The sequence below is a fragment of the Colias philodice genome, chromosome 1, assembly GCF_061535455.1.
Source record: "Colias philodice isolate Cphi_HAF_F1 chromosome 1, ilColPhil1 Martin Lab GWU primary, whole genome shotgun sequence".
Taxonomy (NCBI): domain Eukaryota; kingdom Metazoa; phylum Arthropoda; class Insecta; order Lepidoptera; family Pieridae; genus Colias; species Colias philodice.
Window position 1 is genome coordinate 10,543,052 of NC_143086.1, and position 27,188 is coordinate 10,570,239.

At 32.3% G+C, this 27,188-nt stretch overlaps 2 protein-coding genes across 2 annotated transcripts in view; both read left to right on the forward strand.

The window, feature by feature from the left end:
- LOC149491321 (uncharacterized) overlaps window positions 1-11,725 on the forward strand; it is a 230,155-nt gene extending 218,430 nt beyond the window's left edge. Inside the window, exons 2-3 of the mRNA XM_089698198.1 lie at window positions 11,065-11,310; window positions 11,476-11,725. Coding sequence (XP_089554324.1) covers window positions 11,065-11,294 — 230 coding nt within the window. The 3' untranslated portion in view covers window positions 11,295-11,310; window positions 11,476-11,725. The remainder of the gene's footprint in view (window positions 1-11,064; window positions 11,311-11,475) is intronic.
- Window positions 11,726-20,307: 8,582 nt separating this feature from the next.
- On the forward strand, window positions 20,308-22,795 carry LOC149491326 (protein SERAC1). Its single transcript, XM_089715148.1, has one exon. It carries the CDS (start codon window positions 20,452-20,454, stop codon window positions 22,696-22,698), a length of 2,247 nt encoding a protein of 748 aa, XP_089571274.1. The 5' UTR covers window positions 20,308-20,451; the 3' UTR covers window positions 22,699-22,795.
- The last annotated feature ends 4,393 nt before the right edge of the window (window positions 22,796-27,188 follow it).

Consider the following 27,188-nt stretch of genomic DNA (forward strand, 5'->3'; position numbering starts at 1 on the left):
ATAAAATATTCTTTTAACAAAAATACATACAAACATGCAAATTTACATACAATTATGAAAACTCGCACACACTATAAAGTATAAACTGACATATATCCAAAAACTGTGCAATTCTCACAATATTCGGTACATAGACTACCATACACAACAATGAATTGATAAATAAATATTTAATAGGTAGATAACCTTCGAACGGCGATATCTTCCCAATTTTATACTGTTTCCCAAATAAATTATTCATCGACAAGTATAAAACAATATTTTTATCATGACACTGTATTTATTTAATGAAAAGAAAAACAAAATATGTCTGAATATTAAATATTTTTTTTAATGTTAACAGAATTTGTTCATATTTAAGTTTTTTACTTTGATTTTATTAAGTATCAAAGAATAAATTAGATAATGTTTACGGCAAAACAAACGCTCGTATTTATTGGCCTTGAATCTGAAACCTACATTGGTCGTCTGGTACATACAGCTTTTGCTATTTATGTTTCCCTGGTTCTGTAACAGCAAAAACTATACAATTTACTCACAGATGCAGCTTACAGGCAGAGACTGGCAGAGACTCGACAAAAAAATACAATGTGTTCTTAAAATAAAAGTCTATAAATTATGGAACTGTAGCAATTATTGAATTTATAGGTGAATACATAATCTAGACTCTTTTAAATATTCAAGGTTAAAAGTTTTCATTAATAACAAAAAAAGAAGTAACGAGTTCAGAGGCCAATAATCTACGTTTTATTGCTGTCCATGTGCGCTCGTTTCTCAGAAGCATTGCGTCCCTTACGATGATCATAAAAGCTGCGGTAGCATGTGCATTTATGCAATGTACGTTGGACTTGAAGTATTTACAGTATCTATCATGTTCAAATTTTATTAACGGGATGAACTTAATCCAAAATTAATTTTCCTCGCCATACCAAAGTACAAAATAATGTTATAAAATATACATACTTACATAATATGTATTATATATTTTGAAAAGCTCTAAAATTTGACTACGCATTTATATTTATTTAACTTTTTGAAAATATTACAACATAATATACTTACACCTACAGATTTAAGTCATACATATAAGGGGAAATTCGTACATTTTATAAAACATGAATGTAAAAATATTGAAAGATATAATATGATAAATGATACCAGCGTTGTTTGTTAGTTCTCGTAAAGAGATCATGTTCTACGCTTAACATAAAATCTTTAATGAAATTCCCCTCTGAAATAGATATTTGATTGGCAATTTAGCGTGTCTGTGCAGCTTTCCGTTTATGACCACGCCTGGTGCTGTATCACGCCTTATAAATACACCATACGTGAGTTTAATCGTCGACTCAGTAAAACGGATTCATAATTACCATACAGAGGAAGTTGCATGTTTAATTGACAAAGCATTGTAATTTAGCACTGTTAATACATAATAAGTTGACCAAAATGTTGTTGAAGGTACCTACGTACATACTAAATTATAATTAATATCTATGGAAACCATATACCTACAGTCTGCAGATAGTGTCGTTTTATACTTCGTATTTAAATATTATAGTATACCTACGTATATCGAATAGTTAATTAATTATATTGATCAATGCAATATTCTAAAGACAAAACAGCAGAGACAAAATTATTAAACGACATTTTAAACTGCAGCTAACAACTAAAAAGCACTTATAGTCCGTTCGCGTTAAGAAAATAGTGAGTCATCAGTGCAACTACAGGATGAGGGTGTATTCACAGTGGAGAAAAAGTACAAACATTTTTTTAAATATTAAATTATTATTAATGGAAAAAAAATGTCTTAAAATTACTTAAATCACTATTCAGTATCGCTAGATTCTTCAGTTACATTTATTACGAAAGAATTTTTACCGCATGCACTTGCTGTTTTTATGACTATGCTCTCCACAGTTGCATTTAAATCACACAATTTAAAGTACTTATAAACATTGTAAATTATGCGTCTCTCTCCGCTATGGATTATTGATCCACTTTTATTCTTTCGAATTGGTGAAGTATTCATTTTCAAAATTTATTGTTGAACGAGTCACGCAAAATACACAACCGTTTTGTTCGAAGGTCAGATTTCAACTGGTCACCAAAGAGGATATAATCACTACGTTTTAAGAGGTGGGACTCCCTTTGAAAATAATAAACTATGAAACAGTTACCATGCGCTTAGTACCAACCTACGGTACCAACTTTCAAACATTTTGACATTTTGCTTCCATTGGTGGCAACATGACAATTTTTTTTAATAAATTATTCATAACCATGGATACAAGTCTTTCAGTCGCAAGCAATATGACCGTTTGAAAATAGTGTTGTCCGTGTTGCGACATCTGATTTTTAACGATATCGTAAAAAATTTAGTAACATTCAGTGATAGTGACAGTTTATTAAATTGGAAAATAAACAAAACAATTTAGGTATTACATATTTATTACAGGTTACTAAGAAAAGTCGTTAAAAAAAAAGAAAAGTCGTTTTTTTTCTCAAAAAAAGTTTCTCTGTCCCTAATCCCTTAGCTTAAATCTTTGAAACTACGCAACGGATTTTGATGCGGTTTTTTTTAATTGAACAATATCTCACTTTGCCATCCCTTGCTGCTCTGCCCTTTTCATCGAATCAGCCAATGATTCTTCTGGGACTGCAAGCGATCTATTTACAATTTTACAATGATTTCTAATCAATAAAAGACTCAGGCGCTGTGTTAATGCATCGACGATGCTGGTCTTATGGTTATTACAATATATCCAGTTAAAATCGATATTAGCAATCATAACGGTCTTTGAATAAACACACAAGTCGTGTCTATGTAGGCATGGTAATAAATATTCTTCAAACACCTTGCGAGCAACATCCACAGTCTCACATAGTTTAATTGTTGGATAGGTGAGCGATTGTTTTTCCTTCCACCATTCTCTAAGCGAAATATAATTATAGATAGAATTTTCTACCGGGCTAGAAATTGTTAAAGAGTCCCTACACCTTAAACATTCAATTTTTTTCAAAACAGAATACGCTATATAGCCACTCACATACACTGTCGGTTGCATTTCGAATTTTTTAAAATAATTTTCAATTTCTTGCAGTTCTTCTGTTGTACTGTTATCTTCCGGAATTTGGAGAATTGGTATATCTTGACTACTTTGAATTTCAGGAATGGATGGCACATCAGTCAACTTATCAATTTTGGGTTTAGAAATGTTGGGGAACACAATGTCGTGAAAATCGAATAAGATTTCATTTTCATCTTTTTGGCAGTTTGATCCCCTGCTTAGAGGTGTGCTTAAGCGTGTCAGGATAGATGACTTTAATGCTCCTTTGAAGTGGTAACATGTTGGGTGCCGGTTTGTTGGACTGTGTTGTCGTATCATGCCAAATAAATTTTCAAGAGCATCTTGGTTCAGTTGCCTTAAATTGAGATATTTGAATCCTTTTGCAGCTACTACTTCCCAAATATTTTGTAGAGATGATATTGTTGTGATGTAGCCATTAACACATCTAATGTTCCTCAATCGCAGTTGGCTATCGGACTTTAAAAAGTGTAGAGTTGCGAGAGTTTTCTTATATTTCGGCCAAAGCGTATGATGGAAACTGTTTTTGCTTACGTTTGTGCGAATATTTTTTTTTATATCATTTTTGGAAGCTGGCCCATTGGTGCAATCAAATAACCGATCAAGGTTTTCAATGATTTCAGCAGTCTGTAGAACGGCCTTACTTTCTGCTTCGTCCTGAATGCTCTCAGACATTAATTTCAGAATAGCAGCAACGGTGTTGCTTAAAATTTGAGCAGCAGTCTTTACTTTCATTTTGGCCCGATACTTTGGAGCAACGTGCGCTTTAGTTATTTTTGTGAATCGCAGTTGCATGCGGTTTTTTTCTTCTACTCTAACCAAGTGACTCCACTTTGCCTTTATATTATCAAGCATTAGTTCTCCACCCTTCAGAAAATTGTTCCGTATGGATTTAAAAAGGTGCGGGACGTCAAAAACAATGTAAATTTTTTCATTATCAAGCAAGAAGTAGTTTTCGTGGGGAAGAATTCCATATCTGCTTTTCAAAAGACTGAGAGCACCTCCATTCGTACAGCCCTGATCGCATACAGTATTTATGATATTATAGCCAATTGACTTTAAAGTCCTGATGTTGTTTTCTATAAGCATTGCTAATTTTTGTGAGGATATAGTACCCTTGACAAAGTAATAAGAAATAGGCTGCTTTAATTTTTTGTGCACGCCTTGTAACATAAATACTAGAGCGTGATTTGCGATATGTTCTGATCGTCCATTGCCATCTCCAAGATCTTCAAAGCCGTCTATTTGATCTATTGAGGGATTGTAAATGAGCCGTCTTTTAAGAGACATTTCGTCGAATAACAGACAACAAGTTCGTTCTTTATCAGATAATTTCTCTGCTTTTTTTTTCAAGTGTTCTAGTATGGTTGGGTCGATTCCTGGCTCCAGCTTCATATTTTCTAAAACAATTTGCAATGTACGAATACTAGGTAGAGGCAAGAGCTGGCTCAGATATCTATATGCTTTTGGTGACTTTTTATATATTGCCAAAGCCACACTCTTATTCAATTTTGTCCACCTTTTCCCATGTGCTTTACGTTTTTGATTTTTGATACCAGATTCAACCAAACTTTTTAAAACAGGCGATTCAATATTTGCGATTTCTTTAAGTTTTTTCTTTAACCCATTGACCACCGTAAGCCCCGATCGGGGCGCGACACAATAGATTTTCTATTGTGTCTGTGATTCCGAGGACTGATGGATTAAACTCGAATTTTTAATTTTGTATTGTTGTAAACGCTTCAAAAGTTTGCGTTTCCGAGGTGTGACCAACAAAGCTGAAAAGAGATATATTATTAACAAGAGGAAAAGTAGTAATAAATATTATAGAGAAAGGTTAGTACACTTATTCGACAAAAATTTGAAAAATATACTAACCTTGTCCTGGCATAGAAATATCAGACCCTTGATTTATTTTACTGCGCTCACTTGGATCAGATTCCCTTTTATCTCCCGTGTTATATTCTTTGGAAGTAGATGGTTCTAGAAAAGAAATTATTGTTATCTTCCAAAGTAAGTCATAGCATTTTGTTTCTATTATGTTATTCGAAAAGTTAAATATTTTAAATCATTTTTGAAATTTGTGTGTTGGTACCTGGGTTATGTTGCCTTATCTCTCCAGAAATTGATAATTTGGACATATCGGAATAATTGTGTTCCGCCTTTATCAAACTTGATTCTGTGAAGAGAAAAAATAAATAAACAAAGATTACAACTTAAAAAGAAAAAGCCTTATACTATTGTCTTATATAAAATACTAGCTGCTCCACGCGGTTTCACCCCCGTAGCTCCACTCCTGTTGGCTGAAGCGTGATGTTATATAGCCTATAACCTTCCTCGATAAATGGGCTATCTAACACCGAAAGAATTTTTCAAATCGGACCAGTAGTTCCCGAGATTAGCGCGTTCAAACAAACAAACAAACAAACTCTTCAGCTTTATAATATTAAGTATAGATATAGTTAATATTGTTTTATACCGTTACGGGTTTCTTGTTTAGCTGGAACAACATGCTTATATAACTGTTTTATTTTATTTTAAGTTCTTTGTGGTTGAAATCCTTGACACACAAACATGTTTCAAAAAATGGAGTTTATCTGAAGGTACATAAATCAAATATTCTTTCCTAACAACTTCAACTCATTGTTTGACAACTATTTGCAAAATATACTGACCTTCTCCTGGCATAGAAACATCAGACCCTTGATTTTGTTTACTGTGCTCACTTGGATCAGATTCCATTTTATCGCCCGTGTTATATTCTTTGGAAGTAGACGGTTCTGGAAAAGAAAACATTGTTATCTTCCAAAGTAAGTCATAGCACTCATAGCTAGACAGCAGAGAGGCACAATGAATATAGCAAAAAACTAGTTTTGTTTCTAATATGTTATTAATTGGTCCTTGTTTAGGCTAAGCCTTAACCTATTGTTTTTATATAATTAGTGATATACCATTACGGTTTTCTTGTGTAGCTACATCAAGGGGAAACTCTATATCTGCTAACGGTTCATGTATAAAATTAAGCCAGTTAAAGGAACAACATGCTTATACTGTTTTTTTAAGTTCTGTGAGTTTGAAATCCTTAACATGTTTTAGAAAATGGAGTTTATCTTACCAACAACTTGAATGCATTGTTTGATAACTATTTTTTTTTTATTTATATTTACTATTTATCGCACTTACTTGGATCACATTCATTTTTTTTTTTTCCTTTTTATATACTTTGGAAGTAGACGGTTCTGCGAAAGAAAACATTGTTATTTTCCAAAGTAAGTCATGGCTAGACAACCGAGAGGCACAGAGAATATATCAATAAACTAAAGTTTTGTTTCATTTATGTTATTTGAAAAGTTAAATATTTATGATCATTTTTATAATTTGTGTGTTGGTACCTGGACTATGTTGCCTTTTCTCTCCAGAAATGGATGATTTGAAAATATTGGAATAATTGTGTTCCATAAGAATTTTTGAACTTGATTCTGTAAAAACAAAAAAAATTAACACAGGGTACAACTTAGAAACCTCTCATGTAGGTACTTCCTCACTCGATCTGTGATATAATATATTGTAGGGCAAACCATTTAAATGAAAATCAAATAATTTATATTCGTCTAATAAATCTTTTTAACAAAAAACCTAGTTATAAAATGGTTTGTCTCGTTCTTTCACAGTCAAATATTCAGTAGAGAGATGATGACAAAACTCTTTATAACTAAAATAGGTTTATTAGACGTTTGATAATTTGCATGAATAATATAGTAAGTCTTAAGCTATTGTTTTTACTATAAAATATAGTTAGGGTTACCTACCAATATTCGCTTCCTGTTTAGCTACATGAAGGGGAAACCCTATTAGTAATTCATCTGCTAACGGTTCACGTTTCAAACCAATTGATGGAACAGCATGTTTTTTTAATTGGGTTTTCTTTTTCTTAAAATCTCTGGGTTTGAAATGCACTCCACACACATGTTTTAGGGAATGAAGTTTCTCTATAGGCAGATAAGCCAAATCTTCTATCCCGACCACTTTAACCCATTGTTTGCACCTACAAAGAAACAATATTATTAAACATAATTTACACTGAGATAGAAAAAAAGTTTATATCGGTAGAAACAAGTTTAAAAACGAAAAAAATGTGGACAGGTTACATCAACAGCAGGCATGTTAAGCTAGTCAATTCCCAGAGACTTCCATTTCATTTGTCACATTCCATAGTTTGTTTTTTCCATGTACAAAAATTAATGCTTTTTATTATAAAAATGATAAAATATTAATGATAAATGTGCAGTACGGATTCTATAAATACTGACCTTGCCTCGTCCAAAGGAAACTTTGCAAGAAAAAAGCGTTTTTCACCCTTCTCTCGACCGGATTTGATCCCACACACTTCGCATGTTTTATGATGCATACTAGCTTCGCCCGCTTTGTCTAAAACCTAATAAATTATATACTAAAACCTTTCTCTTGAATCACGCTATCTATTAAAAAAAACCGCATCAAAATCCGTTGCGTAGTTTTAAAGATTTAAGCTAAGGGATTAGGGACAGAGAAACTTTTTTTGAGAAAAAAAACGACTTTTCTTTTTTTTTCGGTTAAGAATGTGACGTTGACAGTAATGACAATTTGATGACAATACTGAAAGAAAAAAAAGAGATAGATTCTGTAAGAGTAAAAAGGACAAAAATACCCGCCATAGACCTTAGTAACCGTTTCATACAATCTTTTTTTTATATAGAAGCTGCGTAAGGCTGCTGGTCACTGTGAACTCGACTTTCTAATTTGGGGCGTGGCCAGGCCGGCGGACAACGATGACTCACTATTTTCTTAACGCGAACGGACTATAGTTACCTATCTTAGAACGAAAATACAGCATTATCACTTACAAACTAACAACTAATGATTTTCTATTGATAGACAAACTTCTTTTTAAATGCGTCGTAAAAATATTGAACTATAATTAGGATGCCCTAACTTGCAGACAAAGCGTGCGCACGCCTCGCCGTCGCTACACCCGCGCCGACGAGCGAAGTCTCGAACGCTGTACCTACGGGTATGATCTGTTTACAACACCGCTTGCTTCAGTCTTTTGATCTTTATTAATGCATAGGTATTTCGAGAATAATCCGTCTGAGCGCCGACGTTAATAAAAAAATACGAGAATTTTAAGAACGACAACCTCGATACGATGTTTATTCCGAGCCTTGATTGCTCCGTTTATGAATTTTTTGATTTACCACTAACTGACGTTTGTTTGAAATTCGAATTTAGTGTTAAATGTTGCCAGAACTGGCAAGTTTTGCGTGTATGCTATATTAATAATAAATGATTAGGAATACATTTTTCTGAGTATGAATCTTCAATGACAACAAAGTAATTTTAATAAACAGTAATACTTATATATGACACATTATAATTCAGTAGGTAATATTTAGGATTTAGTTTATTAGAAATATAACAACTCCTTATATTATTTGATATAATCTTTGGAAGCATACATCAAATAACAAAAAAAATATCGGTCTTACAAAAACCAGTCGATCAATCCTTTACACACATAAAACAGTATGCCACGTCAGTTTTAAACCATTAAAAATAGACGCAGTAATTGACACTGCTATTGATGCGTTTCCCTCGATGTGTGCGGTCTAAAGTTGTTTACTCACTAGGAGTTTAAAGCTATTTAGTATTTTATATTATTAAATATACATACATTTAAATATATCGAAATCTAAAATTAAATACACGTATGAAATCTTTACATATGGATGTTCAAAATTTACATTAATTGTACAATGTTAGGTATTATTTTTACAATATATTTACTCGAATAACTGTATTGAAAGCATAAATAAAAACCGTGTTAAAGTAAACAGACATAATTATAAAGTCAGTATTTTTTGTTCGAAACAGATGCCACACACATTACGCCCTAACCCGTTAAATTTTGAACAAAATACATGCCATCTAGACATATTGACCCAACCCAACCCTTTTAGGAAACATCTTAGCCTACAGTTTAACATCATACCTGCGTATTATTTTTACGTCGCTACATAAAATTGTTTTATTTTGTTTATAAATGCTAAATGTCATTTTATTATATTTTATTTTTCACATTCAGGGAGGATCGATGGCGCAATACGAGATTACCTTCGAAATTTGTCATCAAAGGTTACCTGAATAATTTGGTCACACCAAGCTTTCTTATTCAAGCCTTCAGGTATAAAAACAGATTTGAATTTGCTTTGCGAATTCATTTCACGAGCAAAGCGAATGATGATGAACCATTTGACACTTGATATTGCGTCCTCGTGAATCCTAAATGCCTTGAATCCATCAGTACATATGCTTTAGTTTTAAGTTCCATTATATTATATATGAATCATCTGTATGGTAACATCATTTCGAAATCATTTAGAATGGTACTGATATTTTTTATGTATGTCATATTATATATTCGATCCTAGTACACGATATCCGGCATTCAGGATTCACATAAATCGCTGGTGAAATTTTATTTATTGTATTTAACTAAAACATATTGCTGTGCGACTTATGCGAATTCATTAATGTAAAAAATATTATATGGATATCATTTATTTATTTCAATTGGGCGTATGTTATAACTTATAGTGCTACTATGAACATAACAATGTTCAAAAATTTCCTTATGTACCTAGTCGTACTATGAATTAATAAATAATAATACGTCTCGATCTCTCGAAGTCTCTCTATAAGATTCCACCTTCGCTTTTATACTATTTTAGTATGCACATCAATATATTATCATTAAAAATGACAAAAAATCTGGATTTTTTTCATTTTTTGGGACAAAGTTCAATAAAACACTTGTGTATCCGTAAAGGCCTATATTTATTTATTTATATCGACATATCCGAGGGCTGGGTGTCAGTGGTTGCCGGGGGGTGTCTTGGCGGGGGAGGCGGGGGGTGGGTTGCTCCACAAATTTCCTTATGTACCTAGTCGTACTATGAATTAATAAATAATAATATAAATGTGTAACAGAACCCAGTTTAGATTAAATACTAAATGTACCAACGATTCTTTCATCACCCAACAACTTAACAGTAATTTATTCTATCGATAATGCCCTCACTTAATATACGATCTAAAACGTGTTGACAACAGCTGCAGAGAGCGTGTGATATAACCCTTTCATCAAAAATGAATACCACTTAAACTTCTACAACGAATAAGTAGTACGAGCCAATCGAGACGTACGTGCTATAATTGTTTCATAAAACATGTGTACCTACAGACTTTCAGAAAATAGACGCTGCCAGATTTTATTCCTAAAATCATCCAATTGGTTCGTTTGTTTAAATTAAGGCGATTAGGTAAGGCGCGTACGTGGGCGACAACAGACACGCGGCAGGCGCGAGCGATGGCAACTAGAAACGTGCAATTATATCTTAGCAGCCACAGATTAATGTCGAATGTGTCGGAGATTTTACACGATCCTAGCGTGTATCAACGCGTTGTCAGTCAGACGTTGCCCTCTATGGTGAGGTTTATTTCACATCTTGTCTGCGGGAGGTGAAAACGAGAGCGCGAGTCGATAACTTTCATCGATTACGATTACGAATTAGATGATTTGAATGAATCTACTTGTAAATTGATGAGCTAAAATCTGAAATGTTTCAATAGAATGTATATATTTTAATTTAAAATAGATAGTATAAATTTATATCACTCAATAAGCAAAATATTGTTATCATATAAATTTAGGTATAAAGAAAAGAAAAAATTTAACACAATATTGTTATCATGTTCATTATTTTTTGTGTTACAACAACTCTCAACCACAACCACAATATTATATAACATAATTATCTTAAATTCCAACACCTAACCTGCTCCTAAAATCCTTTTAATACAATAATGTATGCAAGCATTGCGATTGATTAAAAACATTATTTAATCTCAGGGCTAAATTAAACGTTGTTTATTTCAGGAATGCGTGGTGTGCACGGACAGATGCTGCCGCCGAGTTCTCTGAGCGGCTCGACAATCAGCGGTGTGATGGGGTTTGGCCACCATCTGTCTTCCCCATTGCCCACGCTGGCCGACTGCAAGCCACCGACGCCGCTACCAGGGCTGCAGAGTTCCGCTAGCGTCGCTACCACGCCTTCAACTTCATCGTCTTGCGCCACAGTACACTCCTACTATGATCACATAATATGAAATAAATCATATGCAGGTTAATATTTTTAATTTTTAATAGTATTAACTATTTAATTATAAAAATTAAAAAAAAATACAACTTTTAAACTGAAATACTTTCATATTTTTTAATTATTAAGTTTGCATAAGTACCTCTATTTTCTTTAACAAAATGTAATTTCAGTTTTATTCCTATTTCCAGATTTCGGGATAAGAGCAGCCTTGAGGAGATAAAAGACTTCTTTAGAAGAACAGAGTTAATCAACGAATTTTTTAATTAAAGTATCAATTGATACGATTCTGATAGAGGATTGATACCTACTTAGTAAATAAATAAATATTAAGTAGTATAACTTTTTAGATTAGTAGCTATAAGTATTACGTTGATATTTAAATAAATTAGTATCAATATTGAAGCTTTTTAATTATGATTTTATAAAATGTACGCAATGTAACCTTTAAACATAAATGAACACTTAGAGTCAAACATCTTAGAGTGGTATAATTATGCATGTAAAATTTATTCTTTGATATTATAAAATAAGCTAATTAATACTCGAAATATTACTCTAGTTTATTTTTATAAATAAAATGCATAGTACATCACCAATAAAATGCATACAGGGTGTCACAAATTTAGTACACTGAGATAAAAGGGCCGTACTTCAAACGTGTTTCTTACGCTGATAACGTAGAAAACACTCATAAAATCCTCGACGCATTTTTTACTTGATAATTTCGTAACGGCCAGTTTCTGAATTAATATTGTCGTTGAGAACGTCTCAAACAATAGTTAGGTAAATACTGCTTATATATTTTCTTGTCGTTTATCTAACTTCCTCAAACCTTAATCAAATCAATTCTCAATTTAGAAAGACGCTGTATGTGTTACATAATTATACCTACCAATAATGTTTAGCCTCAATTTCATTAATATTATTCGTATTATAGGTTCTACGTCCAATAAATAATAAATATATCAGAAGTGCCTATTATAGATTATTGATACCCATTGATTATATTATGTATCTCTTGTAACAACATAATATATTCATAAACCTTTTATAAACTAGGCTGTGAAATTATCCTTGAATATTATAATTTAAACCAGGTCTGTAAATCCGTTGAGCAAGTCTTTCATAGTATGCGAATATATTTAACTAACATGTTATAAAACAATTAGGTCCTCCGTTTCTGTCTGTATGTCTGATTGCGATGAACTCAAAAACTGCTGCACCGATTTTCATACTTTTTCCAACAATGGATAGTGTAGATCTCTAAGGATACAACGCGGGCGAAGCTGCGAGCGGAAAGCGGCTAGTGATTAGATAAAACTTACAAGATGATATTTCATAACAGTTATGAAAAAAAGAAGTAAACATTACACATTAGTTACTAATGTGTAATGTTTACTTCTTTTTAATATACATTTTAAGTAATTATTATTAAAGAGGTCCTTCTTATAGAAAAGGACACCTAGTTACGCTTGTATCAATTATGTCAATTGACACATATTTTATTTTAATATAAATAAATATATAAAAACACCAAAGCCTAATTATTATAGAATTGATAACTGTTGTAACAAAAATTAATTTTATTAAAAATGCAACATAGCCTATCAAAATGTATTTGCCTTACCAAACATTTCTTAATGGTTTGAAAGGATTGCTATTCTGATAATATATTTTTAAGCTTAGATTACAAAATAAAAGACAGATGGAGCGTTGCCGAACTAAACCGAATGATTTATAGTCATTTTCAATAAAGCTATGTGTGCTGTCATTTCGCCGCTGCACTGTACGTACACGGTGCTTCTGTGTGCGTGTAATGTTACCAGATATTGAAAAATTTCCCAAATTTTTCCCCGACTACGGAAAAAAGAGGGTTATGTTTTTCGAGTTTATGTATGTATTTCTTTGACACGCCCTGCAGTATAAACCGTTGGACCGATTTTGAGTTGTGAGGTTTCATTGCAATCATCTGAATTATTATGTTAGTGGCGGTAGTGACGTAGGCTATATATACATAAATTAGCAGTCAAGTTTTAATTTTTATTTTAATATTATTTCGGGTTTGTTGATATATTTTTTTTATAATATTGTAAAAAATCTTTTATTATATAAAGTACCTGCCTACTAAAGTTATATATGGACAAAATAATTGTATTAAATATTTAATTAAATAAATTAAATAAAAAAATGTGTTCGTGTACTAGTGTACACACGTAAGAAGTGAAACTTCTTTATGACCTTATTTTTCAAAAAATCATTTGCAACTTTACAGAAATACGTTGAATCACGCGTGGTAGAGACAAGAAAAAGATGGCACGTAACGAAACGAAAAAATGTTACACTAAATTTTTTTCCAACCCCGATAAAGAAGTTTCACTTCAAAAATTTTCAATATTAACATGTATTATTTTTCAAAATATATGAATGCAAATAGCGGTAGTTTTTAGTCGAGAATACGGGACATATTATTTTCATCATATCCATCATGGATTTCACATATAAATTAAATCGCTAGCGAAAACGACCATGGCGTTTTTAAGCTTTATAAAAGTAACAAAATAATGTATTATGCTTATTAAAATAATCTAATAATGATCATGAACCTTTAGTGCACTTTACAAATAATCACATTCACGATCGAAAAATCCAACAGCATTACCCTGAAGATCTTTTAACCGTTTTACCGTTTTACCAATAAAAATGGCAAATTCATTTTCAAAATACTGGTAATATACGTTGAAGTTTTGTATTCCTTCGTATCTGTAAAATTATTATTCGTATAAAGAAATGAATCAGCCAAATAATCTACAGAAAACCTGTGAAACGATGTTTTATCTTTTTTTTTGTTTTCGGGAACAAATTTTACAGCGTTTTATTATCACAAGACAGCATTTTTTTACTAAAATTGCAAACCCTTTTTGACGTATTGCATCATGCATGACACTATATGCGCTATAGCACTGGAGCAGCGACGTATTTGCTTTTGATTTCGTATTTTCTTTGACAAGGGCGACGGGCGGTTGTCATGCTCCATCTGTATTTTATTTTGTAATCTAAGTTTTTAAGGATCAGTCATCAGTTTATTCAGTAGGTATAGGTAGTTAATGAATATATGTTTGTTTTGCTTTTAATAAAAATATTACGCATTTAATCAGAAGTAACTTCCTGCAAAAAAAAAATTCGCTTGATGGGTGTTGCCAGATTTTCAAATAGGTAAGTGTTGTGCATATTTTCATGTACGACGCATCTCGTTTTATTATTAATTTGCTAATAATTCTATAAAATTCCCTACTTTTAGCGTAGGTACATGTTAAATCTGGTGTGTGCAGGATAATTATTATTGATAATGATAAGCGATCTTAGATTACAAAATATGGCGATAATTAAAATTGGATGTAACATTCTGTATTACCTAGTATAAGCATATGAATGTTTTAAATACATCTCTGCTAAATAATAAGTTAATTATAAGACAATTACTTCTAAGTAGGCAGTCGTATTAATATACGTATTTATAGGCCTATTTTATTACACCTTCATTCTACTACTAACATTCAATCATTGTAAGAAAATATTTTATTTTTAATATTCAATTTACCCAATGTAAATACGATTTAAATATTGATATTATAAGTTGTTTCTTTTACAATAAACGATAAAACCATACAAATTGTTCTTTTTCTTTTACATATCTATATAAACACAGTAACAACTTCTTTTAAAATTATTTGGGCATATCAATAAATAAATGGATACTTACACAAATTAGATGTAGGTAAATAACGGAAGATATACGTCGTGATGAATGTGTACGCTGATGAAATTACCTTTCAAACACAAAGCGTATTTATCCCTAAAATCAGATACCTACTCATAGGATATTATAACGCACAACTCAACGATTTAATTACATTTAATTTGTAATAATTCAATGACTTATGTTTGGCGCTCATGTTTCTTGTAATATCGGTTTGTTCTTTTTCTTAATACCTATAATATGAATTATTGTTTCCAAGACGTGGAACGAAATGTGGCACGGACTGCCACTACTGCAGAGTGCAGACCCACTGAAACATTCGGAAATAACTTTCACAAACCAAATAATCGGTTCGGTTTATTTTAACAAGGAAGGTATTATATTTTCTGTTTAATTATAACTCCACTAGATTGAAATAGATTTTCGCTCCTGTTAGGATTTGAATTGTAGTAGTCAACTCATGCCCTCTGTCAGGAAACGCACAACTTATACTTCGTCCTAGTTTCCAATTTTTGTTTGATTTTTCCGTGTCGAATCCCAAATTAATGTCCGAATGAAAACAATTGTAGTTTGTTTCCTACATATAACGATTTTTTTTTGCTTAAACATGATATTTATTATACTTATTAAAGGAAAAATCCAACACATTTAAATAAATAATAATATTATTACCTATAAGTATCTAAATGTCGGATTCTGGGTAGTAAATGGGTCACCACTCAACATCAATTTTGTCAAACATTTATAGTATGGTTTAAGATCATCTGCTTTAAATAATTTTTATTTGTACTGAAAATTTATTGAAGCCTTATTACAACTTTACGCATGCTCAGTATATTCAAGGGCACAGAATGGATGGAGGTGGAGCTTCATTACGAAGAACTCCTATTCATTCATGTGAACCTAGTATTTCTGTTTCGTACATTCTGCTCCTATTGGATCTTGATACCACTGTAACTGTTTCCTCTGTGAGGCAACTTAAAAATTAATATGTATTCCATTTAATTTATGGTTTTTCTTGCGTGGAATAGGTAAAGCTAGTAGGTAATACGTCTTTGTTCTAGTAGGTAGACCAAGAATAAAAATCATCAAAATCTGTAAAGGACTTAAGTACCTACTTCAATTTGATGGAAGTATGAAAAAGGAATTCTATTTTTTTTTTAAATTAGAGTTTGTTCAAGGATTTTGACTTGAGGGGTGCATCGCGATGAAAAAATGTTCATACGACGCTTTTCTGTCCTCAAATAGGTAATTAGCGTTACGTTTTAAATAATAGGTAGCCATTAAAATATTTTCTTTGATCATTTTTGTAACTATAACGAACACAACATTTAAATCATCGAAATTGATCCAGTCATTCACGCACGATACCGTGAGCATGGGATTAATCCATACTATATTAATATTATAAATGCGAAAGTAACTCTGTCTGTCTGTCTGTTACTCAATCACGCCTAAACTACTGAACCAATTTGCATGAAATTTGGTATGGAGATATTTTGATACCCGAGAAAGGACATAGGCTACCTTTTATTGCGAAATATGTACCACGGGCGAAGCCGGGGCGGACCTCTAGTCTTCTATAAAATAAAAGGATCAATCAATTTTTAAAGGTCCCGATCATAATTTTCTCGTATTTTTTTTTCTTAATTTTCAGCATTTTACTATCTCATTTAGAAGATAATTCTTCGTAGATTAAGATTATATAAGCAGCAGTGATGTTGATTAAATACATTTGTGGATTTAACTTCACGAACCGATCTATTCACGGGAAATAATGTCCTTTGGACAACTTACACAATAGTACTTTTTTAAATGTTAAATTCTTTTAAGAATTAAAACAAATTCTTCTAATATTAAATAATAAATAATATTTTTATATTTGTTCTATTTACACCCAAAATACGAAATATTTTTATTAAAATTGAAACGAATGATGTCTTTTGAACAACCAAATAATGTTTCATATATAAAAAAGTTTCAGTAAAGCGGAAATAGTGATATTTTTTACAAAAAAACTATTAAGGCGAGGTTGTTGCGTATTGTATTATTGATTTTACTTAATTAAAATGAACTGACTCTCGATAAAACTGAATGAATGAAGTATAATGTGATTTTCATATGGGGACATCTTAGTTGTAACTTGTAGTAGTAGCGTCTTGATTTTTCTTTCTCCGACAATCCCATTGTCTTATCTAAAAAATGTTAAAATTACAATTAAACTAGACATAAAATCGCGTAATAAAAATGTGTTCCCGAAACAGCCGAGTAATAAACAAAACATGAACTATTTAACTGTTAAAGTAAGTTTTATATAATTATTGTCCTAGGGACAACCAAATTATCCATGGTACAACCACTTTGGTTGACCAAGTGACTGGTTGTCCACGGGACATTTTTAAAATTTTGAGCCGCCAAGCAAATACTATTGTAATCTATATAAAATTCTCGTGTCACAATGTTAGTCTGCATACTCCTCCGAAACGGGTGGACCGATTCTCATGAAATTTTCTGTGCATATCGAGTAAGTCTGGGAATCGGCCAACATCTATTTTTCATATGTACCACGGGCGAAGCCGGGGCGGACCGCTAGTCTTATATATAAAATTCTCGTGTCACAATGTTAGTCTGCATACTCCTCCGAAACGGGTGGACCGATTCTCATGAAATTTTCTGTGCATATCGGGTAAGTCTGAGAATCGGCCAACATCTATTTTTCATATGTACCACGGGCGAAGCCGGGGCGGACCGCTAGTTTTATATATTAATCTCAGCTCACACTAAAATATAGACGAAAGCGCATCTCGTGTAGTGTAATTGATAACAATGCATCAAGTACTTACGTTTTAATCACAGTTGTCTGACGGACTGACAAAAAAGCCACCCCACACTCACCAACGTCGCTCGGACGACTGTTGCCGTGATTTTATACAAATCAAAATGGCGTTTAAGCCCGACAGTTAATTATTATGTTTAGCTTGTTGTTTAGGAATCTACCGCGCCATCTGTGTTTTGGTTTCATAACTAAATTACGGTTGTCTGTGAGACCTGTGCCATGTAGATGATTTATAGGGACAAAAATAAAATGCCTGAAAATCGTATTATATCCAATAAAAAAAAATTGTTTGTATGTTTTTATGTCAATAATTATGAACTGAAACAAGAAGTGTATTTGGTATTTATGGTCGTGATAGTATGTGTTCGTGATGCGAAGTTTGTTAATGCATTGTAGCTTGGGGACAAATGTTATAGTACTAGAAAATTGCATTTAGTCTCTGGACAACCATGAAACTACGCACAAATTAATAAAACAAGTAAAATATTGTTAGAAAATATTAAAAGGAATATAATTAAAACCAATTTAACTCTTTATGATTTCATGTTTATTACTTATCGTTCAGGGACATGATGCGTGTACCGTCGGACCAATAAAAGTTGATCGACCTAAAAATGCTCAAAACTAAAGAATGGCTGAAGCGATTTCGTTATTTCTTTTTTTATAATATTTCTTGAAGTACGAGGATGGTTCTTATGGAGAGAAAACGTAAACACGTATACCGTTTGGGGCGGACCGTTAATTTTATACTAGCTGCACCTCCGAATGTTCCTAATGTTCCTGTGGGAATAACGGTATAAAAAATAACTCAAGTTACTCCTTACAACAACAGCTATCTGTTATTAAAAGTCTCGTCAAAATCGGTCCAATCGTTCCTGAGATCAGCTGGAACAAACAGACAGACAGACATAAATTGTAAAATTTTATTTATTTATTATTTATTACATCAATCAATCATCAACTCTTTACACAAAAAAGTAAAGATTAAACAACTACTAAACTTACAATCTATGAAATAAATTACACAACAGGCACGTAAAATAGTAAATACATGTCCCCTTTTCCAATGGAGGTCATTGAGAATGCGTAGCTCACACGAGAGGAGACTTCGCGAGCAGCATGGTTCGCGAATCGCGCCTGAGGGACGCAGAGCTAGTGGCGGCTTGTGACGTTTCTCAATGTACTTATCCGGTATCCTATAAATCAGGGGTTCCCAAAATGTGAACTTTCCGCGGCGCCCTGGTGGGCCGTAGAAAGTTAGAGGGGCGCCGTGAGTCGATCTGCATGATCTGCTTATATTCGCGAGCACCCTTTTTGAGAGCTCGAATCGGTATAGATAGATAGCGTCGTAAAATGGCATACAAGATTTTAAATTTGCTACGACGATACTACCTACCTACTAAGTGCTACTTACGTCGTGCGTATCGCCTTTATCGTGTTTTATTTTGTTTCTCTTATGCCTTACTTGTTGTTTTCTCTCTATATTCTTTTACAATAAAGAAATTAAGTTAATATTTTTAATTTTTGTTCTTCATTATTGGTATAGACTATAGATTGTAGAGATTTCATTATAAATATTTAAAAGATTTATAAAGAGTTCCATAAAATCCTTCCTTTTAAACGATATTGTCCATAGTAATATTATAAATGCGAAAGTAACTATGTCTGTACTCTGTTACTCAATCACGCCTAAACTACTGAACCAATTTTCATGAAATTTGGTATGGAGATATTTTGATACCTGAGACTCCAAATAATTATTATTCTAGTTTAATGCAAGTGCAAGTACCCAAAATACCCACTGTTAGTGCAATGAGGTTGGTTTGTTGAAAAATATATATTTTATATTTTAAATACTCTCCTTTTGTATATAATTAATATTATTTTACTTCCCTTTTGTATATAATTAATATTATTATAAATTTATAAAGAATAGAAAAAATTCGATCACGAGGCGGGACTCGAACCCGCATCCTTTCGCGCCATTCCGGGGCGGATGCCTGACCAACTCAGCCACTCGACCCGCCAGAGCAATCGAATTTATTCTATTCTTTCAGTTTTATGTGTCTGAAGGGACACACCGCGCGCCATCTATTGAGATGATTAACAACCATTTCAACCAATATGAAGCACTTTTCAGTGAATACAATATTGTAACGATGGAACACGACCTCGAGTCCCGCCTCGTGATCGAATTTTTTCTATTCTTTATAAATTTATATTTATAAAGCATTTGAATGCCATTAAACCAAAAATATAAATTCATTAATATTATTTTTAATAAAAAGGTGCTTTGTTTCTCAGCCCATCAGAAAAATATATACTTAATAATTATAATTATTTATCTATGACATTTACGAAAGGAAAATGTGACAGTATACTGACAGTAACGTTCTTAAGAAATGACAGTTGACACAATAACAAAGTTGCAGATTTGTTTCATATATTTTCTTTAAAAGTAGTATATTATCGAAATTATTAGAAAAGTTATATCGTCCTCGTTTAAAGCATTTTATCATAATATTGTATAAGTGACTATTTATGTGCCAATTTTAAAGTTCAGTTAAAATAATGACTTTACAAGACAGATTGAAATCTCTCTTACGTATACTGAAATTTTCATCTATTTGGGGCAGTGGTGTTATAATAGTCGCATATCATTTGAAACAGACGACAGGCAGAATAAATAGAATTGTAAATCACAATGTTATAGATGTCGACAAGAAATGTACTCCGGAATATATATACATCGAAGACCCTTCGTACGATGCTGCTATGAAAGAGCAACACGAGAGGGAAAACAAGCAGTCGGTTGGTTTTTCTAGAATATGGAAGAGCTTGAAATACTCTTTAGCTTGGAAGCTCCTTTGGCTCTGTCGTCATGGTAGTAAAGATCAACGCAATATAGCACTGGAACAACTAGCAGGCTTTAAAAATAATAAAAGTTGGGATTGTTTGAAGCTTGCTCAAGCACTCGATAAAGATACAGCAGTTCTACTTGCTCGTACCCGTGGTGCCGATTTAAGATATTTTCTTCCACCGCCCATACATGTTCGGAGGGCAGCTTTAACATCAGAGTTACTATCTTTTAGGTTAAGAGACTTTCTATTGGCTGTGCAAACTGTTAATCCTCATAGTTGTATTCATTATTTTCTTAACAAATATTTTTTAAATATCCAAGAACAACCTGTTGAAGCAGATGTGCCAACAAAGCCTGATAATCTTAGTGAAAAAGAACTTTGTATTTTATGTCTTGATGCTATCCACCACCACCTTTCTCTATTCTATTCTAAATCTTATAAAAAAGACATTTCTAGTCAAACATTAATTAAACAGGGCATCTTACCTTGCTTGGCTGAATTACTTTTACGATATCACAATGATATTGATATAGATATGGCAGTATTAAAAGTTTTTACAATTCTTAGTGTACATAGCAATTTATTAAATGATTTCTTTCAAAATGGGCTCATTCGGGATTTATCACGGTTACTGAGATCAAATGATGTCCGTTTAGCAAGTTCAGCCGCAGTTTCCCTAGCAAACCTATCAGGTGAATACTTGTATAGACCTGGCTTATATCTTTTGTACCCTTTATATAGAACTGCAGCTAAACACACATGTGATACACTCTTAGTTCATGGGCTGCGAGGTGGTGTTTTTGTTACATGGAGACAAAGAGATAAATCATGTGCTCATCCCGTTGGTCTTATTGAAGTGTCTGTCGCAGACACTGATTGTAATCCCTGCAAGGAAAATGAAACAGAGGCAAAATACTATGATCCAGAATTGCAACAAGTGTTAGAAGACATCATGGAGATTGAAGAAGAATCACTGTTATCAAATGTTGAGGTTGTTTTACATGATCTTCCTATAGAAGCTAAAAGGGAACCCATCAACAAGTATACATTCACTGCCAAGAAAAAGAGGAATGCCTTGTTGCAGGAAGAAGAAGATAAATGTAATTATACATATTGCTGGCCTAAAGATTGGCTGCCAAAAGATTGTAAGAATTTGAGAATTTTGGGCATTAATTATTGGACTTCTCTTTCTGAATGGTTAGAGCACTGCCCCTTACAAAATACTGATATAGCCACTAGAGCTTCAGAACTAATACCAACGTTAGTGGATGCTGGAGTTGGCAAAAAAAATCTTGTTTGGCTTACACACTCTATGGGTGGTCTGATAGTAAAACAATTGCTCATACAAGCATCCGAGAGTCAAGATCCAAATACCAAACAGTTGTGTGATTACACCAAGGCAATTGTATTTTACAGTACTCCGCACAAGGGAAGTGCACTGGCAACTATGCCACGAGCAGCAGCTGCAGTTCTTTGGCCTTCTCAAGATGTGAGACAGTTACAAGAAAATTCACCAGTTTTACTTAAAATACATAATGCTTTCATTAAATATGCTGATCACTATGGCTGGGAAACTATTAGTTTTGCAGAAACTTTACCGACTCCAGTCACAGCATTTAAAGTACCTATTCATTTTGTACAACCTGATTCAGCTGATCTTGGCCGTGGTGTCTTTTATCAATTACCGTTAGATCATTTATCAATATGCAAGCCAGCAACGAGGCAGTCTATTTTATATACAACTGTTCTAAATGTTCTTAACAGAGTAACTGCAGAAGATGTAGAATTATATTACACGGAGAGCTATGTTCAATATTATGCTGATTATCTTATGTGGGCTGCTAGGAACAAAATAAAATCAGTATTACAAGTAATAGATGAGGCTCAGAATATTGAACAAGCTCAAAAGATTCAAAAAGCATTATTGCAAACTTTTACTGATGATTTCTCTGATTGAGTTATAATTGTGAAAATTATGTTGTTATTACAGTATTAATCAGGTATTATATATATAAATTATTTCAATGGGTGCTCCGACACGTAACATATTCTTTCTACGAATTATTTAGAATACTTTTATATTTTAGAAAATATTAAATAAGTAAGTTTTATTTAGCTCTTGTTTACAATGTAGTCCATTGAATGATACCCTCCAAGGGGGGTCTAGAGTGCGTGAGTTAGTAACGTAAGATGTTTCTTCGGAAACATGTCAAGAGTCCCTAGGTAATAAACATACTAAAACCCCGGGACACTAGGAGGAGCCCCGGAGTGGGGGGAGGGGGGGAATGGGTCCATTTTTTTATTTTTCGCTTAAATCTCAAAAACGGTACATGTTAGAGAAAAACTTTCAAGGAAAAGTTGAAAGGCCATAAAATTATCTACAAGTTGTACCTGAATCATTTTCTCCTATATCCTACCGTTTCTGAGTTATACGCAGTAAAAAATGATTTTGGCTCAAACAATTTCCCCATACTACACATCAATCGATCAAAAAATATTTATTTCTTCCAAAAAACTGATGACTGATAGACCCTAATTATGAGCAATCTATCTGTACCAGTCACAAGTTGCACTTTTGAGTTTTTTGGAAGAAAAAATAAAAAGATCAAGTTCAGTAACTCAAACTGCCCTATTATAATATTTTGACAATCGATTCCTCCTAAAGGCTTCCATGGAGGAATGTGTTTATTTGACCAATTATAGACCTAATTAAGAGCAATCTATCAGTACCGGTCAAAAGTTGCACTTTTGAGTTTTTTGGAAGAAAAAAAATAAAAAGTTCAAGTATCGTAACTACCCTGATAAAATTCAATTTCCCGTAAACGCCTCCGTGGTGGAATCTGGTATTTTTATCAATGATAGACCTAATTATGAGCAATCTATCTGTACCGGTCACAAGTTGCACTTTTGAGGTTTTTGGAAGAAAAAAATAAAAAGATCAAGTTCAGTAACTCAAACTGCCCTAATATAATATTTTGACAATCGATTCCTCCTAAAGGCTTCCATGGAGGAATGTGTTTATTTTACCAATTATAGACCTAATTAAGAGCAATCTATCAGTACCGGTCACAAGTTGCACATTTGAGTTTTTTGGAAGAAATAAATATTTTTTGATCGATTGATGTGTAGTATGGGGAAATTGTTTGAGCCAAAATGATTTTTTACTGCGTATAACTCAGAAACGGTAGGATATAGGAAAAAATGATTTAGGTACAACTTGTAGATAATTTCATGGCCTTTCAACTTTTCCTGGAAAGTTTTTCTCTAACATGTACCGTTTTTGAGATTTAAGCGAAAAATGAAAAAATGGACCCATTTCCCCCCTCCCCCCACTCCGGGGCTCCTCCTAGTGTCCCGGGGTTTTAGTATGTTTATTACCTAGGGACTCTTGACATGTTTCCGAAGAAACATCTTACGTTACTAACTCACGCACTCTAGAACTTTTTATTCAATGGACTAATGCTCATTTATTTAACCTAATTCAAATTTCAATTCTGCTCAAGTTTATTCAGATTAACTTCTAGTCATATTAGTTTCTTTTAAAATGATAGAATTGTACAATAGAGTACTTTGCACAAGGATATGTATAGCAATTATTTAATAATATTGTATAGCAAAGACCTTAGTTGATTAAATATAATATTTTCATTATGGTTGAACATTGCCCTTTTTCATTTTTTTTAACAAGTACTTACCTATTCTCATGTAGGTACATATTCACAATTGAACTTTAATAATAATGCTAGTAAGTAGGTACCTATGTAATGTAGGTACCTATTAACATTAACGAGTACAAAAATCAAATAATATTTTCCATTTCATATATTAAATTTATATTTGATAACATAATTAACATAATGCAGTTTACATTATAGTATGATAAGTGGGTGAATGTACTTATGATTTTATATCTTCAATAATTTATCCTATTGGTTATGTCTTCGATCACTTCGATGTATAAGTATTTTAATAACCTTTTTACAATATGGTTGATATTATGTTTATATAATTTTTATAGTAGTTTTACATATGATGTGATTTTGTATGTGGATTTCAATTTAGTGAATTGTTTATTGATCATAAAATGTAATAAAAAACAATTAGCATGACAGGCACTCGTAACTCATAGTTTTTACAATTTTGATTTGAGCGCCATCTATCGGAACAAGCTTGTATTTCTCTAAAACATCTTAAATTGTTACAATGAAAGTTTAATCTAAAAATTAAAGATGTCACTAAAATCAATGGAATAGGAAAATAATTAATTTTATATAATTGCGTGGATAAACATGCGTTATCTACATTTATCAATATTAATTATTAATCATTCAAACAACAGTAGTACGTTCACTCGATGTCACTAAATAATAACTTTGTCGGTACCTGTAGCTGCACTTCCTTAAATCTATAATAGATGGCGCTGCGTTCAGAATTTGTTCATTCCATGTTATAACGATTTATTCTTGGTTATACTTGTATGCGTAGTATATTATTATTAGTCTGTGGTTATACATAGGTGAATTTAATCCTCAATAATTTATTATGCATTGAGGTTACTATGATTTCTACTACTATAATATACCACAATAGGCTATTTGACAAGGTTTTGAAAACTGTCTCAAATTATTATTAAGATACGTTTATAGAGCACACAAAACACATGTTTCTTAATTTTTTGTAGTTATTCATTGAGAAAATGTAAAATAAAAACATGATATTCAAATATGCCGCCAAAACACAATTTTGAAGAATTTTATAGTACTTATTGTTCGTTTTTGTTTTAATAATTATAGTTTAGTTAAGTTAATCTGTTTAAAAACCAGAAAATGAGTTCTTATAGGTGGTGTGTAGTTCCTGGATGCAGAAATACAACTATTAAAATTTAAATCCCCTGACAAACTATTTATATGTGCTCCAAAAGATATAAAAATGCGTAGAAAGTGGTTGCAGTTAGCTCGCTGAAATCCAAGTGATATTAGATATATCAATTAAAACAGTTATATTTTTTTGTGAAGACCACTTCGATGTAAGTATGGTGTTGAATACCTAGTAGGCAGTTTATTTTATTTGCAATACATAGTATAATTAATCGTCTCATTACTTACCTGCTTGAGGTAAGATAATGATATATATATAAATTGATGATGACGTGTTTGTATTGATATTGAAAATAATCAATACAAACACGTCAATTTTGATCCTATAAACTGGATGGCTGAAATGAAAAACAAAGGGCATAACCTAAAAAATGTATACTTCCTAATTATTGTGCTATTTGTACCTATGTATCATTTCCATTCTGCGTTACGTCTGTACCTATATCAATTTATGTATTATTAAATTGTAAACGTTGCCGAATTTTAATAATTTAACCTAAAGTCGATACTAGACAAAGCATTAAATGCTATAGGTTAAATTCTATAAAATACTTCGGTACTTTTTCGTTACTATAAGTTACTTCAATTTTGGGTAATAAAATTAAAGTAACTTATAGCTTAATATGATATACTAAATTAATTTAGTTATTTATGTGTTAAAACTACATATTTTTATTAAGTTAATATCCAGCAATTATTATTTTCAGCATACATCAGGCATGAAGTAGGTAGGTCGTTTTTACGTGAAAAGCAACATGAACACGATTTTTCAAATAGGAAATTTCACCCTTTGTGGTGAGTTTCCCTCCGCGCAGCGTTGGCCGAATGCAGATTTTCAGCACCTGGCGTCAGAGAAAATGGGTCGCGCAGGGGCCGCGCTGTTCAAAGCCTTTTGTTTTTATAACATTTTATATGAGTTTGACAGAGTAATGAGGTTCTATGACAACGACAAACCACGTGACTCTGGCTTAATACACTTAAATAGAACACATGAAATTAAAAGAAAAAAATAATGCAGGTTTACCTTCTACTAAAAAAATAAGGGCAGCAGTATTTTGTAGCTTTCAAGCTTGCCTATATTTGATTTTTAAAATTGTATAGATTAGATTATGTAATTATCAAGGTAGTTTATAAGAGGTATATTTTCTAGCTATTCACCCCAAAATTCTAATAATTATATTTTTGGCTTCGATATCGATTGTAGATCAAACCCCAAGTATTCTTTCGACTTTCCTACGATTTAATTATATTATGTTTAAATATCTTACCATATCCAGTGTTGTAACTAACTAGATAATATTAATTTCTACAAAATTTGAATTTCAGATGAAAACTGATGCAGTGTTTAAATTAATATCTAATGATCTCAGCCAGCGGAAATTTTACGTGATCGGAGAAATATCTCATGCAAAACGTAAAAAACTTTTAAAGCACCTACGTGCCACGTGGATGTGCTGAAAATTCATAAAGAATTGGAAAATAGTTACTAGTTTTCATATATAATATAGAGATGAGTTGTATAATATTTTTGTAATCAGTAACACTGAATATGACTACTTACATGTTATAC

Coding starts and splice junctions, on each gene's coding strand:
- LOC149491326 (XM_089715148.1), top strand. CDS start 20,452: ATGACTTTACAAGACAGATTGAAATCTCTCTTACGTATACTGAAATTT.